The following is a 16,955-nucleotide window of genomic DNA, read 5'->3' on the forward strand; positions in this document are numbered from 1 at the left end:
TCAGTGTTATATACAGAAAATACCTTCCTCTTTAAACATTTAAATTTCACATTAAAAATGTATTTGCCAATTTTAGAAATTTCCCACTGTACAAAAAGAACCTGTACTAAAGTCGTTAATTTTCATGTCAAAATAAGCTGAAAATTTTTCAAAGGCGTTCTTAGGTTTGACGACGGCTAAGCGCAGGCCATTGTCAGTAGTTCGGCGGAGGTCTTTGCTACTCATTAGCAAAAAAAAATATCTAAAAGTAAATGCAAGTGTTTAAGCAATAAATAAAATTATTTAAATAAAAAAGTGATAAAAGAAAGAAAGCAAAAAATACTAAAACGCAAAAAAGGTGAATAAAATTAAATTTAATGTATTGTTTTTTGTTGCAAACGAACAAAAGAAGAAAAAACATGAAAAATCCTAAACTGTAATAAACAAGCAAAATTTTGTGTATGGAAAATTTTTCCTCAATAATTTTATTGTTGGACAACTTTTTTTCTGTTTCTACAAAGATGTCTCCAACAGTCACCACCACTCAACCACCATCATTGTCAGCGATAAAACCCCAACATTGAGAAACTGCTACGCAAAAAAATATAAAAAAAAAAACAAAAAAGGGGAGCAACATAGAGGAAGGAAAAAATTCCAGAGTTATTTTTTTTTTGTTCATTTTTTGTTAATTACATTTAGTAAAGTGTAAATAACTGGAATAGACTGTGTGTTCAATATATAAAACCGATTTTTTTGGGTGCGTTTGCAAAATGTGTGTGCAAGAAAGAGATGGCTGTAGTGTGACATGAGTGAAGTGATTGAAAGAAAAACAGTGCTGCCAAGTTATGTACTAATTTATATGAGGGGCCGACGTTTTTCTTTTTTTTTTATTGTTTGTGCCAGTTTTCTCTTCGTGTCGGTGTAATTGGAAATAAAAATTGGAATTTTTTCGCATAAAGTGATTATTTGCTTGAAAAAAGAAGAAAATCTAAAAAATCATTGAATTTTATCATGAAGCAAACGTAAAGTGTAGATATTTTTTTAAAAGTGATTAAGTAATATTGTGTTAAAGTAATATATCGTAAAATTTTTTGCTAATTAAATTTAACAAGTTTATAGCATGAAAAATCATAATTGTTAAGATTTCCTGCTGATATTTGTTTAGATGTTTGTTAATAATTAGGCATTACAAGTTTATTGCATTTACTGCAAATTGCATTATTTTTTTCCTTCGCATTTATTGTTCTTTATTTCGTTTCATTTCTCTATCGAATTTTTCTGATTTTATCATTTTATTTTTTTTTTGATTGTGCAGAATAAAAATGCTGCCAAATCATTGCACTTGTTGCCGTGCTCTTTTTATGTTTGTGAGAGAAATCTCTCGGGAAAATTATCAGTGATGGTTTTTGTTCTACCATATCAATTACTAACTTTTTTGTTCGAAATGATTGATTAAAATAATTCTATTTATAAAAAAGTTTCAATTTTTTTAACAAAATTTGTGAATTAAATTTAGTAACAGTGATATTTTCTAGACAAATCTTAACAATATGGCCACACTAACTTTAGTAAGACATTTGTGTTGTTATTTTTTCATTGTTATTATTTGTGTTTTCTAGTGTGCCTTTTCCTCTCAGTAGTATATCCAGTGATTTGTTGTTCTTTGTACCTTTTGTTCGTTAATTTACTTGTCGTTTCCTTTACTTGTAAAATAAAAAAAATAGATGACGCATCATTTTGACGTTTTGAAAAAAATTATAAATTGTTAATTTTTGTCAGCTGTTGTTAGTTCTGTTAATAAAAGTGTAAATAAATTAATGTTTAAACTTTTGTTTAATAGTGTGCAAAATTTCCAACATTTTATGATAAAGAATTAAAAGGGAATAACACATAAAAAATATAAAGTGAAAGTTGCAGTTACATTTTGTTGGTGTTTTTGTGTTTTTTTTATTTTTTCTTCTAATATCTTTTTTGGATTCTTCTGTGGTGAGTTTGTGTGGTGGCGTTGTATTGTATTTGAATATGTAATTTTGTCCATTTATTTAAACTTTTTGTCAACACATTTATTCATATTTAACTACGTTGAGAATGGATTAAAATTGTGATGTTGGGCCCGTCAGTCGGTCGGTCATAGTTACATTTTATGTCAAGTGCACTTTGAGTGCAGTTTTAATAAGAGAGAGTATTTGAGTGTGAGTGTGTTTAAATGTTTTTGTTTTTGCTTTTTTAATTCTTTATTGATTTCTTTGTAAATTTGTAGTGATTTTTGGTTTTGTTGTTCTCTTGCAATATGCTAAATGAAAAGTCATATTTTTGCTAAGATTAGAAATGTTCGTGCTTTAAATGTTGTTTTTAATTTTATACAAGTTAGTTTTAAAAGTAGTTAATATTATAATTTATGTTAAATTTATGCGGGTTATTATGGGGTTCAATTTATATTTTGTTTTAAATGAATGGTTTTTTACGCTTCCTAAACCGATTTAAAGATGTCCAGCTATGGCTGGGGCTGCGTGGATAACTTTAGTTTATTGAATGGTCTATTGACTAGTATATAGATTACTCAAATAATTAGTCTGTGGACTAGTTGAATGACTCTAACACACTATGTACTAGACCAAACACTAGTGTTGGCCGGACATGGTAATTTTGAAATAACACTAACATTTATCGAAAGGAGTACTTTTTTAGGTTAAAAATATTAATGTACCGATTACTCTATTGACTAGTTTGTTCTTAGACCTAGAATATTGATGTTTCGGCCTTGTTGCTTTATCTTGTCTGCATGAGCTATCTGGGATATGTCTGAAGAATATCCTAAATTTTGTGAATCAAACCGGTTAGTTTAAATCTGGAAGTAGAGAGTAATAATTAAGTGTACTCCTACGACCACTAGGCTAAAACACAACGGGACCGCAATTAGGTGGACCCATGTGAGCCACTCATCCTTGATTGAATGGCTGCCCTTCTTACCTAAACCTACCTAAACCTAGAATATTGACTACTTTATGAACTAGTCTGTCGCTAGGTCTATGAAGTAATCAATTGACGAGATTATCTACTAACTAATATATTGATTATTCATTGAAGTTGTATGGTGTATTCTATGATCAGTTCTTTAACCAAGTTTATTAACAAGTCAATGATCTAGTTCATTGACTAGTCAATGGGATAATCTATTGACTAGTCACTTAACTGTTCTTTGAACTGGTCTATTAAGTATAGTTCATATACTTGTAAATACACTTATCCAACGACTATTCCATAGAGTAGACCTTCGACTAGTCAATATATCATCTGATTTGAGTTACAAGTATTACACTAATCCACTAAATATAGGTGTAGACATAGTTTAACCATTAAGGTGTAGACATAGTTTAACCATTAAGTTAATTAAACTAATAGTAATATAAACATGCACTTAATATCTAGGTATCTATATCTTGAACGTACCTATAGTGTTTTTATTTTGTTGACAAAAATTACTATAGTTCAAAATGTTTCATTCCTGATGTAGAGACTATCATATGTTCGGACATTGCCGTTACTTGATTGTATTTTATTTTCATCTCTTTTTTATCTTTTGTTCTATCTTATAATTTTATAAACATCACATGATCTTTTCCCTGAGAAGATTTTCATGTTAATGTTTATCAACAAAGTTTTGTGTATACAATCAATTTAACCCCTTAGTGAACACGATGATTGTCGTAGGTAGATCTTTTTCGTTGTTTATAATATATTTACTTAGAAACTATACAGTTATCCAAGGTAAAATAGCCCAATAATTTCTAGGAAAGTTGTCCAAGGGTAAAATAGCCCAATAATTTCTAGGAAAGGTGTTCTGCCGTCAATCCTCTTGAAAGCTTTGGAACCGATTATCAAGCTGAATTTGATTTTAAGCCTCCTAATCTACATGGAGGAAAAGATAGTTTAGGTTATAGTGTTTTTCAGTCTGTCATTTCTTCTTTTCAAATATGTATTTGTAAATGATTATCGACCTTTTCTTCAAATCAACAATAATTCCTAGTGACTAAGTCTTTCGTACTGAGTTTATTTCTTATTTTTTACAAATTACTATTTAAATAAAAAAAAAAAAAATACATTCATTCAGGCGGTTAAATTGAAAGCAAACAAATACAAAATTAACTAATTTTTAAATCTTATCTAATTGAGTAATTTCCCTTACTTCGAAAACTTGATCTCTCTCACTCTCTTTTATAAACTACATTCCATTGAAAATATGCACGATTGTTCTTTCGTTTTTAAAATTACTTGAAAAGCCATAATTGTTTATTTTTTATCGCAAAATTATTTTAATTTTAATTTATTATAGCTGCTTTGTTTGTATTTTATTTACTCTCGTCATCGTATTACAAATTTTATTCTACAGAGTATTTTTTGTTTGTTTTTCTTTTTTTTTTTTTGTTTCAAGTTCATTTTAAATTATATTATTATTTTTTTATTTCTTATATGTATATTTATTTTACACTCTTTTTCCAAACAATTAAATTAACACTTGTGGGTAATTGATAGGAGTACGAGTTTGTAGTATGTACTTTTTTTTATAAATTTTCATATCTCTTTATCAATTTTAATTTTTGTACAGAAAGCTTATACAATTTAATCCAATGTTAAAAATCGTTAATTTGTTCATTGTTTTTGTGGGCGGCCACTGACTTTGTTGTTTTGTTACTGTGTACAATATGTACAATATGTACATTTTTTTTTATGCTAGAGTAGTCTAATAATTGGAATATCCTTTTTTGTGGTCAATTTACATGTTACTATAATGTAGAGCTCTCTATATGAAGACCAAAATGCTTTCGCTCCAATTTGCTTTCCTTCTTCATATGATTAATGTCTTTAAACTAGAACTGAACAAGAACTGAACTAGAACTGAACTAGAACTGAACTAGATCTGAACTAGAACTGAACTAGAACTGAACTAGAACTGAACTAGAACTGAACTAGAACTGAACTAGAACTGAACTAGAACTGAACTAGAACTGAACTAGAACTGAACTAGAACTGAACTAGAACTGAACTAGAACTGAACTAGAACTGAACTAGAACTGAACTAGAACTGAACTAGAACTGAACTAGAACTGAACTAGAACTGAACTAGAACTGAACTAGAACTGAACTAGAACTGAACTAGAACTGAACTAGAACTGAACTAGAACTGAACTAGAACTGAACTAGAACTGAACTAGAACTGAACTAGAACTGAACTAGAACTGAACTAGAACTGAACTAGAACTGAACTAGAACTGAACTAGAACTGAATTAGAACTGAACTAGAACTGAACTAGAACTGAACTAGAACTGAACTAGAACTAAACTAGAACTGAACTAGAACTGAACTAGTACTAAACTAGAACTAAACTAGAACTAAACTAGAACTGAACTAGAACTGAACTAGAACTGAACTAGAACTGAACTAGAACTGAACTAGAACTAAACTAGAACTGAACTAGAACTGAACTAGAACTGAACTAGAACTGAACTAGAACTGAACTAGAACTGAACTAGAACTGAACTAGAACTGAACTAGAACTGAACTAGAACTGAACTAGAACTGAACTAGAACTGAACTAGAACTGAACTAGAACTGAACTAGAACTGAACTAGAACTGAACGAACTAGAACTGAACTAGAACTGAACTAGAACTGAACTAGAACGAACTAGAACTAAACTAGAACTAAACTAGAACTGAACTAGAACTGAACTAGAACTGAACTAGAACTGAACTAGAACTGAACTAGAACTGAACTAGAACTGAACTAGAACTGAACTAGAACTGAACTAGAACTGAACTAGAACTGAACTAGAACTGAACTAGAACTGAACTAGAACTGAACTAGAACTGAACTTAGAACTGAACTAGAACTGAACTAGAACTGAACTAGAACTGAACTAGAACTAACTAGGAACTGAACTAGAACTGAACTAGAACTAAACTAGAACTAAACTAGAACTGAACTAGAACTGAACTAGAACTGAAACTAGAACTGAACTAGAACTGAACTAGAACTGAACTAGAACTGAACCTAGAACTGAACTAGAACTGAACTAGAACTGAACTAGAACTGAACTAGAACTGAACTAGAACTGAATTAGAACTGAACTAGAACTGAACTAGAACTGAACTAGAACTGAACTAGAACTAAACTAGAACTGAACTAGAACTGAACTAGAACTAAACTAGAACTAAACTAGAACTGAACTAGAACTGAACTAGAACTGAACTAGAACTGAACTAGAACTAGAACTGAACTAGAACTAGAACTGAACTAGAACTGAACTAGAACTGAACTAGAACTGAACTAGAACTGAACTAGAACTGAACTAGAACTGAACTAGAACTGAACTAGAACTGAACTAGAACTGAACTAGAACTGAACTAGAACTGAACTAGAACTGAACTAGAACTGAACTAGAACTGAACTAGAACTAGAACTGAACTAGAACTGAACTAGAACTGAACTAGAACTGAACTAGAACGAACTAGAACTAAACTAGAACTAAACTAGAACTGAACTAGAACTGAACTAGAACTGAACTAGAACTGAACTAGAACTGAACTAGAACTGAACTAGAACTGAACTAGAACTGAACTAGAACTGAACTAGAACGATATAGAACTGAACTAGAACTGAACTAGAACTGAACTAGAACGAACTAGAACTAAACTAGAACTAAACTAGAACTAGAACTGAACTAGAACTGAACTAGAACTGAACTAGAACTGAACTAGAACTGAACTAGAACTGAACTAGAACTGAACTAGAACTGAACTAGAACTGAACTAGAACTGAACTAGAACTGAACTAGAACTGAACTAGAACTGAACTAGAACTGAACTAGAACTGAACTAGAACTGAACTAGAACTGAACTAGAACTGAACTAGAACTGAACTAGAACTGAACTAGAACTGAACTAGAACTGAACTAGAACTGAACTAGAACTGAATTAGAACTGAACTAGAACTGAACTAGAACTGAACTAGAACTGAACTAGAACTGAACTAGAACTGAACTAGAACTGAACTAGAACTGAACTAGAACTGAACTAGAACTGAACTAAAACTGAACTAGAACTGAACTAGAACTGAACTAGAACTGAACTAGAACTGAACTAGAACTGAACTAGAACTGAACTAGAACTGAACTAGAACTGAACTAGAACTGAACTAGAACTGAACTAGAACTGAACTAGAACTGAACTAGAACTGAACTAGAACTGAACTAGAACTGAACTAGAACTGAACTAGAACTGAACTAGAACTGAACTAGAACTGAACTAGAACTGAACTAGAACTGAACTAGAACTGAACTAGAACTGAACTAGAACTGAACTAGAACTGAACTAGAACTGAACTAAAACTGAACTAGAACTGAACTAGAACTGAACTAGAACTGAACTAGAACTGAACTAGAACTGAACTAGAACTGAACTAGAACTGAACTAGAACTGAACTAGAACTGAACTAGAACTGAACTAGAACTGAACTAGAACTGAACTAGAACTGAACTAGAACTGAACTAGAACTGAACTAGATCTGAACTAGAACTGAACTAGAACTGAACTAGAACTGAACTAGAACTGAACTAGAACTGAACTAGAACTGAACTAGAACTGAACTAGAACTGAACTAGAACAACTAAACTAGAACTGAACTAGAACTGAACTAGAACTGAACTAGAACTGAACTAGAACTGAACTAGAACTGAACTAGAACTGAACTAGAACTGAACTAGAACTGAACTAGAACTGAACTGAACTAGAACTGAACTAGAAACTGAACTAGAACTGAACTAGAACCTAGAACTGAACTAGAACTGAACTAGAAATGAACTAGAACTGAACTAGAACTGAACTAGAACTGAACTAGAACTGAACTAGAACTGAACTACGAACTACTGAACTAGAACTGAACTAGAACTGAACTAGAACTGAACTAGAACTGAACTAGAACTGAACTAGAACTGAACTAGAACTGAACTAGAACTGAACTAGAACTGAACTAGAAACTGAACTAGAACTGAACTAGAACTGAACTAGAACTGAACTAGAACTGAACTAGAACTGAACTAGAACTGACCTAAACTAGAACTGAACTAGAACTGAACTAGAACTGAACTAGAACTGAACTAGAACTGAACTAGAACTGAACTAGAACTGAACTAGAACTGAACTAGAACTGAACTAGAACTGAAACTAGAACTGAACTAGAACTGAACTAGAACTGAACTAGAACTGGAACTAGAACTGAACTAGACTGAACTAGAACTGAACTAGAACTGAACTAGAACTGAACTAGAACTGAACTAGAACTGAACTAGAACTGAACTAGAACTGAACTAGAACTGAACTAGAACTGAACTAGAACTGAACTAGAACTGAACTAGAACTGAACTAGAACTGAACTAGAACTGAACTAGAACTGAACTAGAACTGAACTAGAACTGAACTAGAACTGAACTAGAACTGAACTAGAACTGAACTAGAACTGAACTAGAACTGAACTAGAACTGAACTAGAACTGAACTAGAACTGAACTAGAACTGAACTAGAACTGAACTAGAACTGAACTAGAACTGAACTAGAACTGAACTAGAACTGAACTAGAACTGAACTAGAACTGAACTAGAACTGAACTGAACTAGAACTGAACTAGAACTGAACTAGAACTGAACTAGAACTGAACTAGAACTGTACTAGAACTGAACTAGAACTAGAACTGAACTAGAACTGAACTAGAATTGAACTAGAACTGAACTAGAAATTGATTTTCCCTTCAGTCTTTGGCATCGCTTTCTTTTCCATTTTTATTAAAAACTTGTTAGAATATTAAAAAGTTGTTCCATATCATCTTCTCTTCTCTGTTTGTTTAAATAATAAGGCGTATTATATTTTGTAATTATATTAACAATGTTTATTTTCAGTGTTTTTTTTTTGTATTCACATATAATTAGTCTACTAATGAAGTATAACATTCTATGGTTATAATATGACTTAAATTTATAATTTAAAGAAAATAAAGTAATAACCAGTACATACAAACATGTAACAAAATAGCTAATTTAACTGTAATGTGTGTTAAAAAATAACAATTAAAAAATAAAAAACCTTCAAAGGTCATTATCAAGACCACGATAGAATCCTATCGTACAAACAGTTAGAAAAACAAAAGGTTATAAAAAACTGTTATTTATTGTTTTATATATGTATAGGTGCATAGGTAACTACGTGTGTAGAGATTAACAAGCTTAAACCAAACAATTTTCCCCAAAGTCTTTTAGGTCATTTATTTTGTTATTTTCTTACTAAACTTTCTATAGTATAATTTGTCTGACCCCTGTGTACGTTGTTTGTTTTTTTTTTGTTTATTTGTCACCTCCATTTAACTGATACCAATTTAAAAATATCAAAATATTATAAATACAATTTTTGAAAAATCGTTATAATTTACTACAGAAAAAAAAAAAAAAAAGAAATAACTAAATATGCTAATTATAAGACGGCAAATGTATTGAGCAATTTATTTTTTTTATAACAAATATATATTTTGTTGTTTTTGTTTTGATACCTTTACGTCATTTGAGTTTCTAACTGTCGTGCTTGTTTTCTATATGAGTTTTCTGTTTCTGAGAGTGTTGTGTGTACCTTCAATAATCTACTACATATTAGTTTTATTTTTTCTGTTTTTTCCTTTGCAATCTTATCTGTATGTAATTCTAGTTTATTTTTCTGATTATTATTATTTTTTGTTGGTTTTTGTTTATTTTATATTTAAACGTTATTTTTTTGCCAATGCCGCTTTGCTTTTAATGAGTCATAGAATACATATTTTGAGAAATATTTTGTTTATTATATTTTATGTTATATTGGACCAAATCATATCAGTCAAAGTATTTATATTCAAAAGAAAAACAAAATAAAAACTGTGTTATGAGCACTCCCATATTTCCTTGGTTGTCTTCGTCAAACTTAGGAGTCCGATGGGCAGATTCTTGACTATTTTGTTCAACTATCGAAAAAGATCTAACAGGAACTTTTAATAATGTTAATCACACGTTATATTAATCAACCGATTTTCGGTTGCATTAATAAGGGAATTCTCTGCAAACTTGCAGCTCTATACTTTAACTTTGAAATAAACGATAACTAAAGAAGATCAGAACTAGAACTAAAACTGAATTAGAACTGAACTAGAACTGAACTAAAACTGAACTATAACTGAACTAGAACTGAACTAAAACTGAACTAGAACTGAACTAGAACTGAACTAGAACTGAACTAGAACTGAACTAGAACTGAACTAGAACTGAACTAGAACTGAACTAGAACTGAACTAGAACTGAACTAGAACTGAACTAGAACTGAACTAGAACTGAACTAGAACTGAACTAGAACTGAACTAGAACTGAACTAGAACTGAACTAGAACTGAACTAGAACTGAACTAGAACTGAACTAGAACTGAACTAGAACTGACTAGAACTGAACTAGAACTGAACTAGAACTGAACTAGAACTGAACTAGAACTGAACTAGAACTGAACTAGAACTGAACTAGAACTGAACTAGAACTGAACTAGAACTGAACTAGAACTGAACTAGAACTGAACTAGAACTGAACTAGAACTGAACTAGAACTGAACTAGAACTGAACTAGAACTGAACTAGAACTGAACTAGAACTGAACTAGAACTGAACTAGAACTGAACTAGAACTGAACTAGAACTGAACTAGAACTGAACTAGAACTGAACTAGAACTGAACTAGAACTGAACTAGAACTGAACTAGAACTGAACTAGAACTGAACTAGAACTGAACTAGAACTGAACTAGAACTGAACTAGAACTGAACTAGAACTGAACTAGAACTGAACTAGAACTGAACTAGAACTGAACTAGAACTGAACTAGAACTGAACTAGAACTGAACTAGAACTGACTAGAACTGAACTAGAACTGAACTAGAACTGAACTAGAACTGAACTAGAACTGAACTAGAACTGAACTAGAACTGAACTAGAACTGAACTAGAACTGAACTAGAACTGAACTAGAACTGAACTAGAACTGAACTAGAACTGAACTAGAACTGAACTAGAACTGAACTAGAACTGAACTAGAACTGAACTAGAAACTGAACTAGAACTGAACTAGAACTGAACTAGAACTGAACTAGAACTGAACTAGAACTGAACTAGAACTGAACTAGAACTGAACTAGAACTGAACTAGAACTGAACTAGAACTGAACTAGAACTAAACTAGAATTGAACTAGAACTGAACTAGAACTGAACTGAACTTGAACTGAACTAGAACTGAACTAGAACTGAACTAGAACTGAACTAGAACTGAACTAGAACTGAACTAGAACTGAACTAGAACTGAACTAGAACTGAACTAGAATTTAACTAGACCAAATCTGTTCTACGTTTCTAATAAATAACCGGATATATGGCAGTTCGGTATTTATTTTCATTAACCCACAATAAAATTCCAAAATTATTATAATATTTCAAGTTTAATACCAAAAAGTATTATTGGTCTATAATCATTGATTTAATTTACCTTTAATCTCTAAACTCAATCTTATCTACAAGTCTATTTAAATTGTATATAATATTCTTCTCATCATGTACTTTTATTATAGATTTTATTTAACTTCATCCTCTGTTGCTGTAGAAAAACAAACAGCATGTGCTTGCATTACCTACTTATCATCTTATTAGGGGCGTTTACTTTTTTTGTTAAACATTGAAATAATTATTTAGAGGTTTTAATTAATAATTTTATAACAACTAAAGCATAATTATTAATACAAATTTGTATTAATTAAGAAAACATAAAATTTCAAACATTAAACCCCAAGGCTGGACTTAATAAATTATTAATTTACCAAAATTTTATAAAATTACACAGGATTCTGTACCAAGTTTTATTATAACCGATGAATAATTTATAAATTTTGCAAATTTTTTAGATTTTTCTTATTGAAACCACAAAATGTTTTTGTTTTTTAATAAAAATTCCCACGTGTGGTTGCACTTAATACATATATTTCAATAAAATATTACAAATTCCTTTTATTATTGCATTTATTAATTAATTTATTTTCTATTTATTTACTTTACAGATCATTCACCATTAAGTAGCAGTTAAATAATAACAAAAACACGTGTGATTAACCGTCCTCTAAGGAATAATTACCACACCAGCATTAATTTAAACATTCTCAGCTCTAAAGATTTCTTTTTTTAGTTTTTGTATATTTTCATCTTTTACAACTCTAATTTCTTCTTTCTTAAGAATTAAAATCTATCATTAAAGTTTATTATTTTGCTATAAGATAAAATTCATTTAAGCAACACCAAAAGATAGAAAAACTAAAAACTCTAAACTTTCCATATAAGAAAAAGAAATAAACTTAAAAGAACAACACAGCAATAATGGCAACAACACCACGTTCTGGTGGATCGGCAGGTGGTACAGCTCAACGTCCCAATGGTACATCGCAAAATAAAAGTTGCCAATTCAAATTGGTTTTATTGGGTGAATCGGCTGTGGGTAAATCATCGTTGGTCCTACGTTTTGTTAAGGGACAATTTCATGAATATCAAGAGAGTACGATAGGAGCTGCATTCCTAACACAAACCATATGTATAGAAGACACAGTGGTTAAATTTGAAATATGGGATACTGCAGGACAAGAAAGGTGCGTTTTTTATTACAATTTGATTTTTGATGGATTTTTTATTCCTATTTTTATTTCTTTGCAGATACCACAGCTTAGCTCCCATGTATTATAGAGGTGCGCAGGCCGCTATTGTTGTTTATGATATACAAAATCAAGACAGTTTTCAACGTGCAAAAACCTGGGTCAAGGAACTACATAAACAAGTGAGTTTTAAACTTCTTTTCTGAGTATTTTCTCTTTTTTTCGAAAAGTTAGACTAGACTATAGACTAGACTATAGACTAGACTATAGACTAGACTATAGACTAGACTATAGACTAGACTATAGACTAGACTATAGACTAGACTATAGACTAGACTATAGACTAGACTATAGACTAGACTATAGACTAGACTATAGACTAGACTATAGACTAGACTATAGACTAGACTATAGACTAGACTATAGACTAGACTATAGACTAGACTATAGACTAGACTATAGACTAGACTATAGACTAGACTATAGACTAGACTATAGACTAGACTATAGACTAGACTATAGACTAGACTATAGACTAGACTATAGACTAGACTATAGACTAGACTATAGACTAGACTATAGACTAGACTATAGACTAGACTATAGACTAGACTATAGACTAGACTATAGACTAGACTATAGACTAGACTATAGACTAGACTATAGACTAGACTATAGACTAGACTATAGACTAGACTATAGACTAGACTGACTATAGACGAGACTAGACTAGACTATAGACTAGACTATAGACTGAACATAATAGACTAAGTATAGACTAGAACTATAGACTAGACTATAGACTAACTGTAGACTTAGACATGACGAACTATAGACTAGACCTATAGACTAGACTATAGACTAGACTATAGACTAGACGATAGACTAAAGACTAATAGAACTAGACTATAGACTAGACTATAGGACTAGACTATAGAACTAGACTATAGACCTAGACCTATAGACTAGACTATAGACTAGACTATAGACCTAGACTATATACTAGACTATAGACTAGACTATAGCCCACTAGACTATAGACTAGACGATAACTAGACTGATAGACTAACTATAGAACTAGACTATGACCTAGACGAGAGACTAGACTATAGACTAGAATAATAGACTAGACTATAGACTAGACCTATAGACTAGACTATAGATAGACTATAGACTAGGACTATAGACTATACTATAGACTAGACTATAGACTAGACTATAGACTAGACTATAGACTAGACCTATAGACTAGACTATAGACTAGACTATAGACATAGACTATAGACTAACTATAGACTAGACTATAGACTAGACTATAGACTAGACTATAGACTAGACTATAGACTAGACTATAGACTAGACTATAGACTAGACTATAGACTAGACTATAGACTAGACTATAGACTAGACTATAGACTAGACTATAGACTAGACTATAGACTAGACTATAGACTAGACTATAGACTAGACTATAGACTAGACTATAGACTAGACTATAGACTAGACTATAGACTAGACTATAGACTAGACTATAGACTAGACTATAGACTAGACTATAGACTAGACTATAGACTAGACTATAGACTAGACTATAGACTAGACTATAGACTAGACTATAGACTAGACTATAGACTAGACTATAGACTAGACTATAGACTAGACTATAGACTAGACTATAGACTAGACTATAGACTAGACTATAGACTAGACTATAGACTAGACTATAGACTAGACTATAGACTAGACTATAGACTAGACTATAGACTAGACTATAGACTAGACTATAGACTAGACTATAGACTAGACTATAGACTAGACTATAGACTAGACTAGACTAGACTATAGACTAGACTATAGACTAGACTATAGACTAGACTATAGACTAGACTATAGACTAGACTATAGACTAGACTATAGACTAGACTATAGACTAGACTATAGACTAGGCTATAGACTAGACTATAGACTAGACTATAGACTAGACTATAGACTAGACTATAGACTAGGCTATAGACTAGACTATAGAGTAGACTATAGACTAGACTATAGACTAGACTAGAGACTAGATTATAGACTAGACTATATGTTTTATAGAAAATTGGTTAGAATCTGATCAACTTTTGGTCAGAATCTGATAAACTTTGTTCAGAATCTAAACAACTTATTGCATACAGAACTGATCACAACTTTTTCTAAAGAAAAATTATCACAACCTTCAGTAGAGTTTTCAATTAATAATTTCTATGCATAATCTCTTAAGCCATTTTCTTTTTATCATTCGATTTACAATTTAACAAAAACGAGTATCACATTTATTTTTCAAAAATGTTGCTGATATTTTTATTTGTTATAATTTATTCGTTAAAAGTTCATTGAATCCTCTTTATATTTAACTGCGTATCATTAACAGAAAAATGAACATTCCCTTTGTTTGGCTCCAAATATTGGCATTTTTTTTTCAAACACATGCACAGATGCCGTACATTTTATTATGACGTCACAATACTCTCGCATTTCAGCAATCATTAAATAAATATTTCAAAAAAATCTAAAAACATTTTGAGATTATTTCAAAGAATTATTTTCTTTTCAATAAAATTTGAATGAATGAAAATAAACATATTATAGTAGCGAAATAAAAGACTTTATTGGAATATTTTTTTTTGTTTTTTTTGTCTTAATGGGGTAAATTTTTGTTGTTGGAAAAGTAGAAGTTATTTTTACATTTTTGCCTATTAAATTAAATGGAATTTCGTTTATTTAAAAAGCTAAATATTTGTTAAAGGTGTTTTAACAGGGGAATTCCTCGATAAAATAAATATTAAACAATTACAAAAATATTTAAAAATGCTTTTGATCTTCCGGGGCGCTAAATTTTAAACCAAATAGCAAGTCCAAACCATAAATCTGTCGAAATTCAAAACTAATTTTTTCATAAAATATTTCTTTAAAATATCTTTTAATAAAAACTTGTTCTCATTCCCATTCTAGGCCTCACCTAATATTGTTATTGCCTTGGCTGGTAATAAAGCGGATTTATCAAATATACGTGTTGTAGAATATGAAGAAGCTAAACAATATGCCGAAGAAAATGGTTTGTTATTTATGGAAACATCAGCAAAAACTGGCATGAACGTTAACGATATTTTCTTAGCTATTGGTAAGTAACATCTTTTATAATTGTCTTAATATTGTTTTTTAATAATTTTTAAAAATTTTCCATTTTTAGCTAAGAAATTACCTAAAAACGATGGAGCCAATAATCAAGGTGCTGGTGCTGGTAGAAGACTAAATGAAAATGAAAATAACCGACAGACGAACAATTGCTGCAAGTGATGTCTTTTTGTAGGTTAGTATAAAAGAAACTGGATAGAATCTAAGCTCTTTTTCCTCTAGAGAATTGTTCAGAATTTAAGCAATTTTTCCAGTAGAAAATTGTTCAAAATCTGAGCAACTCTTTCTATAGAAAATTAAACGGAATCTGAGCAACTTTTTCTATAGAAAAATGTGCAGAATCTGAGAAACTTTTTCTATACTAAATTGTTCAGAATCTGAGCAAAGATTTCTATAGATAATTTGTCGGAAACTGAGGAACGTTTTCTATAGAAACTAGTTTAAAACTTTTTCTATAGAAAATTGTTCAGAATCTGAGCAACATTTTCTATAGAAAATTGTTCAGTATCTGAGCAACTTTTTCTATAGAAAATTGTTCAGAATCTGAGCAACTTTTTCTATAGAAAATTGTTCAGAATCTGAGCAACTTTTTCTATAGAAAATTGTTCAGAATCTGAGCAACTTTTTCTATAGAAAATTGTTCAGAATCTGAGCAACTTTTTCTATAGAAAATTGTTCAGAATCTGAGCAACTTTTTCTATAGAAAACTGTTCAGAATCTGAGCAACTTTTTCTATAGAAAGTTGTTCAAAATGTTGTTGAATTCTGAGCAACTTTTTCAATAAAAAAGTTGTCGGCTACTGAGCAAGTTTTTCAATTAAAAATTGAATATTTTTTTAATAAAATTTTAATATTTTTTTTTTAAATTTTCTCTTCTTTTTTTCAGAAAATAAAATTTCCAACGAGAGATTTGAAAAATTTATTATTATGCTGATAATTATAAATAAACAAATATTTAAAATTTAAATTTAATTAAAACAAAAAAACAAAATCCATTTAAACAAAAATTATGATGAAATGTGAAAACGATTTAAACAGAAAAAAAGAAACAACAACAACAGCAGAGAAA

General features: G+C 30.6%; 1 protein-coding gene across 5 annotated transcripts; it reads left to right on the top strand.

Moving 5' to 3' along the window:
- Window positions 1–176: 176 nt before the first annotated feature.
- Window positions 177–16,062, top strand: LOC119608719 (ras-related protein Rab-5B). Of its 5 annotated transcripts, XM_037963243.1 has the most exons (6): window positions 849–1,050; window positions 1,820–1,965; window positions 12,132–12,710; window positions 12,775–12,895; window positions 15,705–15,873; window positions 15,943–16,062. In XM_037963243.1, the coding sequence occupies exons 3-6, from the start codon at window positions 12,445–12,447 to the stop codon at window positions 16,047–16,049; spliced, it is 663 nt and encodes a 220-aa protein (XP_037819171.1). In that variant the 5' UTR covers window positions 849–1,050; window positions 1,820–1,965; window positions 12,132–12,444; the 3' UTR covers window positions 16,050–16,062. The 5 variants fall into 5 exon arrangements, with proteins under 5 accessions (XP_037819167.1, XP_037819168.1, XP_037819171.1 ...); XM_037963239.1 differs by lacking the exons at window positions 849–1,050; window positions 1,820–1,965 and adding an exon at window positions 177–337; XM_037963240.1 differs by lacking the exon at window positions 1,820–1,965 and having other exon boundaries at window positions 827–1,001.
- Window positions 16,063–16,955: the final 893 nt, after the last annotated feature.

The sequence above is a fragment of the Lucilia sericata genome, unplaced genomic scaffold (genome assembly GCF_015586225.1).
Source record: "Lucilia sericata isolate MDLA Ls3-8-SP2 unplaced genomic scaffold, ASM1558622v1 Contig000875F_arrow, whole genome shotgun sequence".
NCBI lineage: Eukaryota > Metazoa > Arthropoda > Insecta > Diptera > Calliphoridae > Lucilia > Lucilia sericata.

Coding starts and splice junctions, on each gene's coding strand:
- LOC119608719 (XM_037963239.1), top strand. CDS start 12,445: ATGGCAACAACACCACGTTCTGGTGGATCGGCAGGTGGTACAGCTCAA. Junction 12,711..12,774: donor GATACTGCAGGACAAGAAAG/GTGCGTTTTTTA, acceptor ATTTCTTTGCAG/ATACCACAGCTTAGCTCCCA. Junction 15,874..15,942: donor CGATATTTTCTTAGCTATTG/GTAAGTAACATC, acceptor TTCCATTTTTAG/CTAAGAAATTACCTAAAAAC.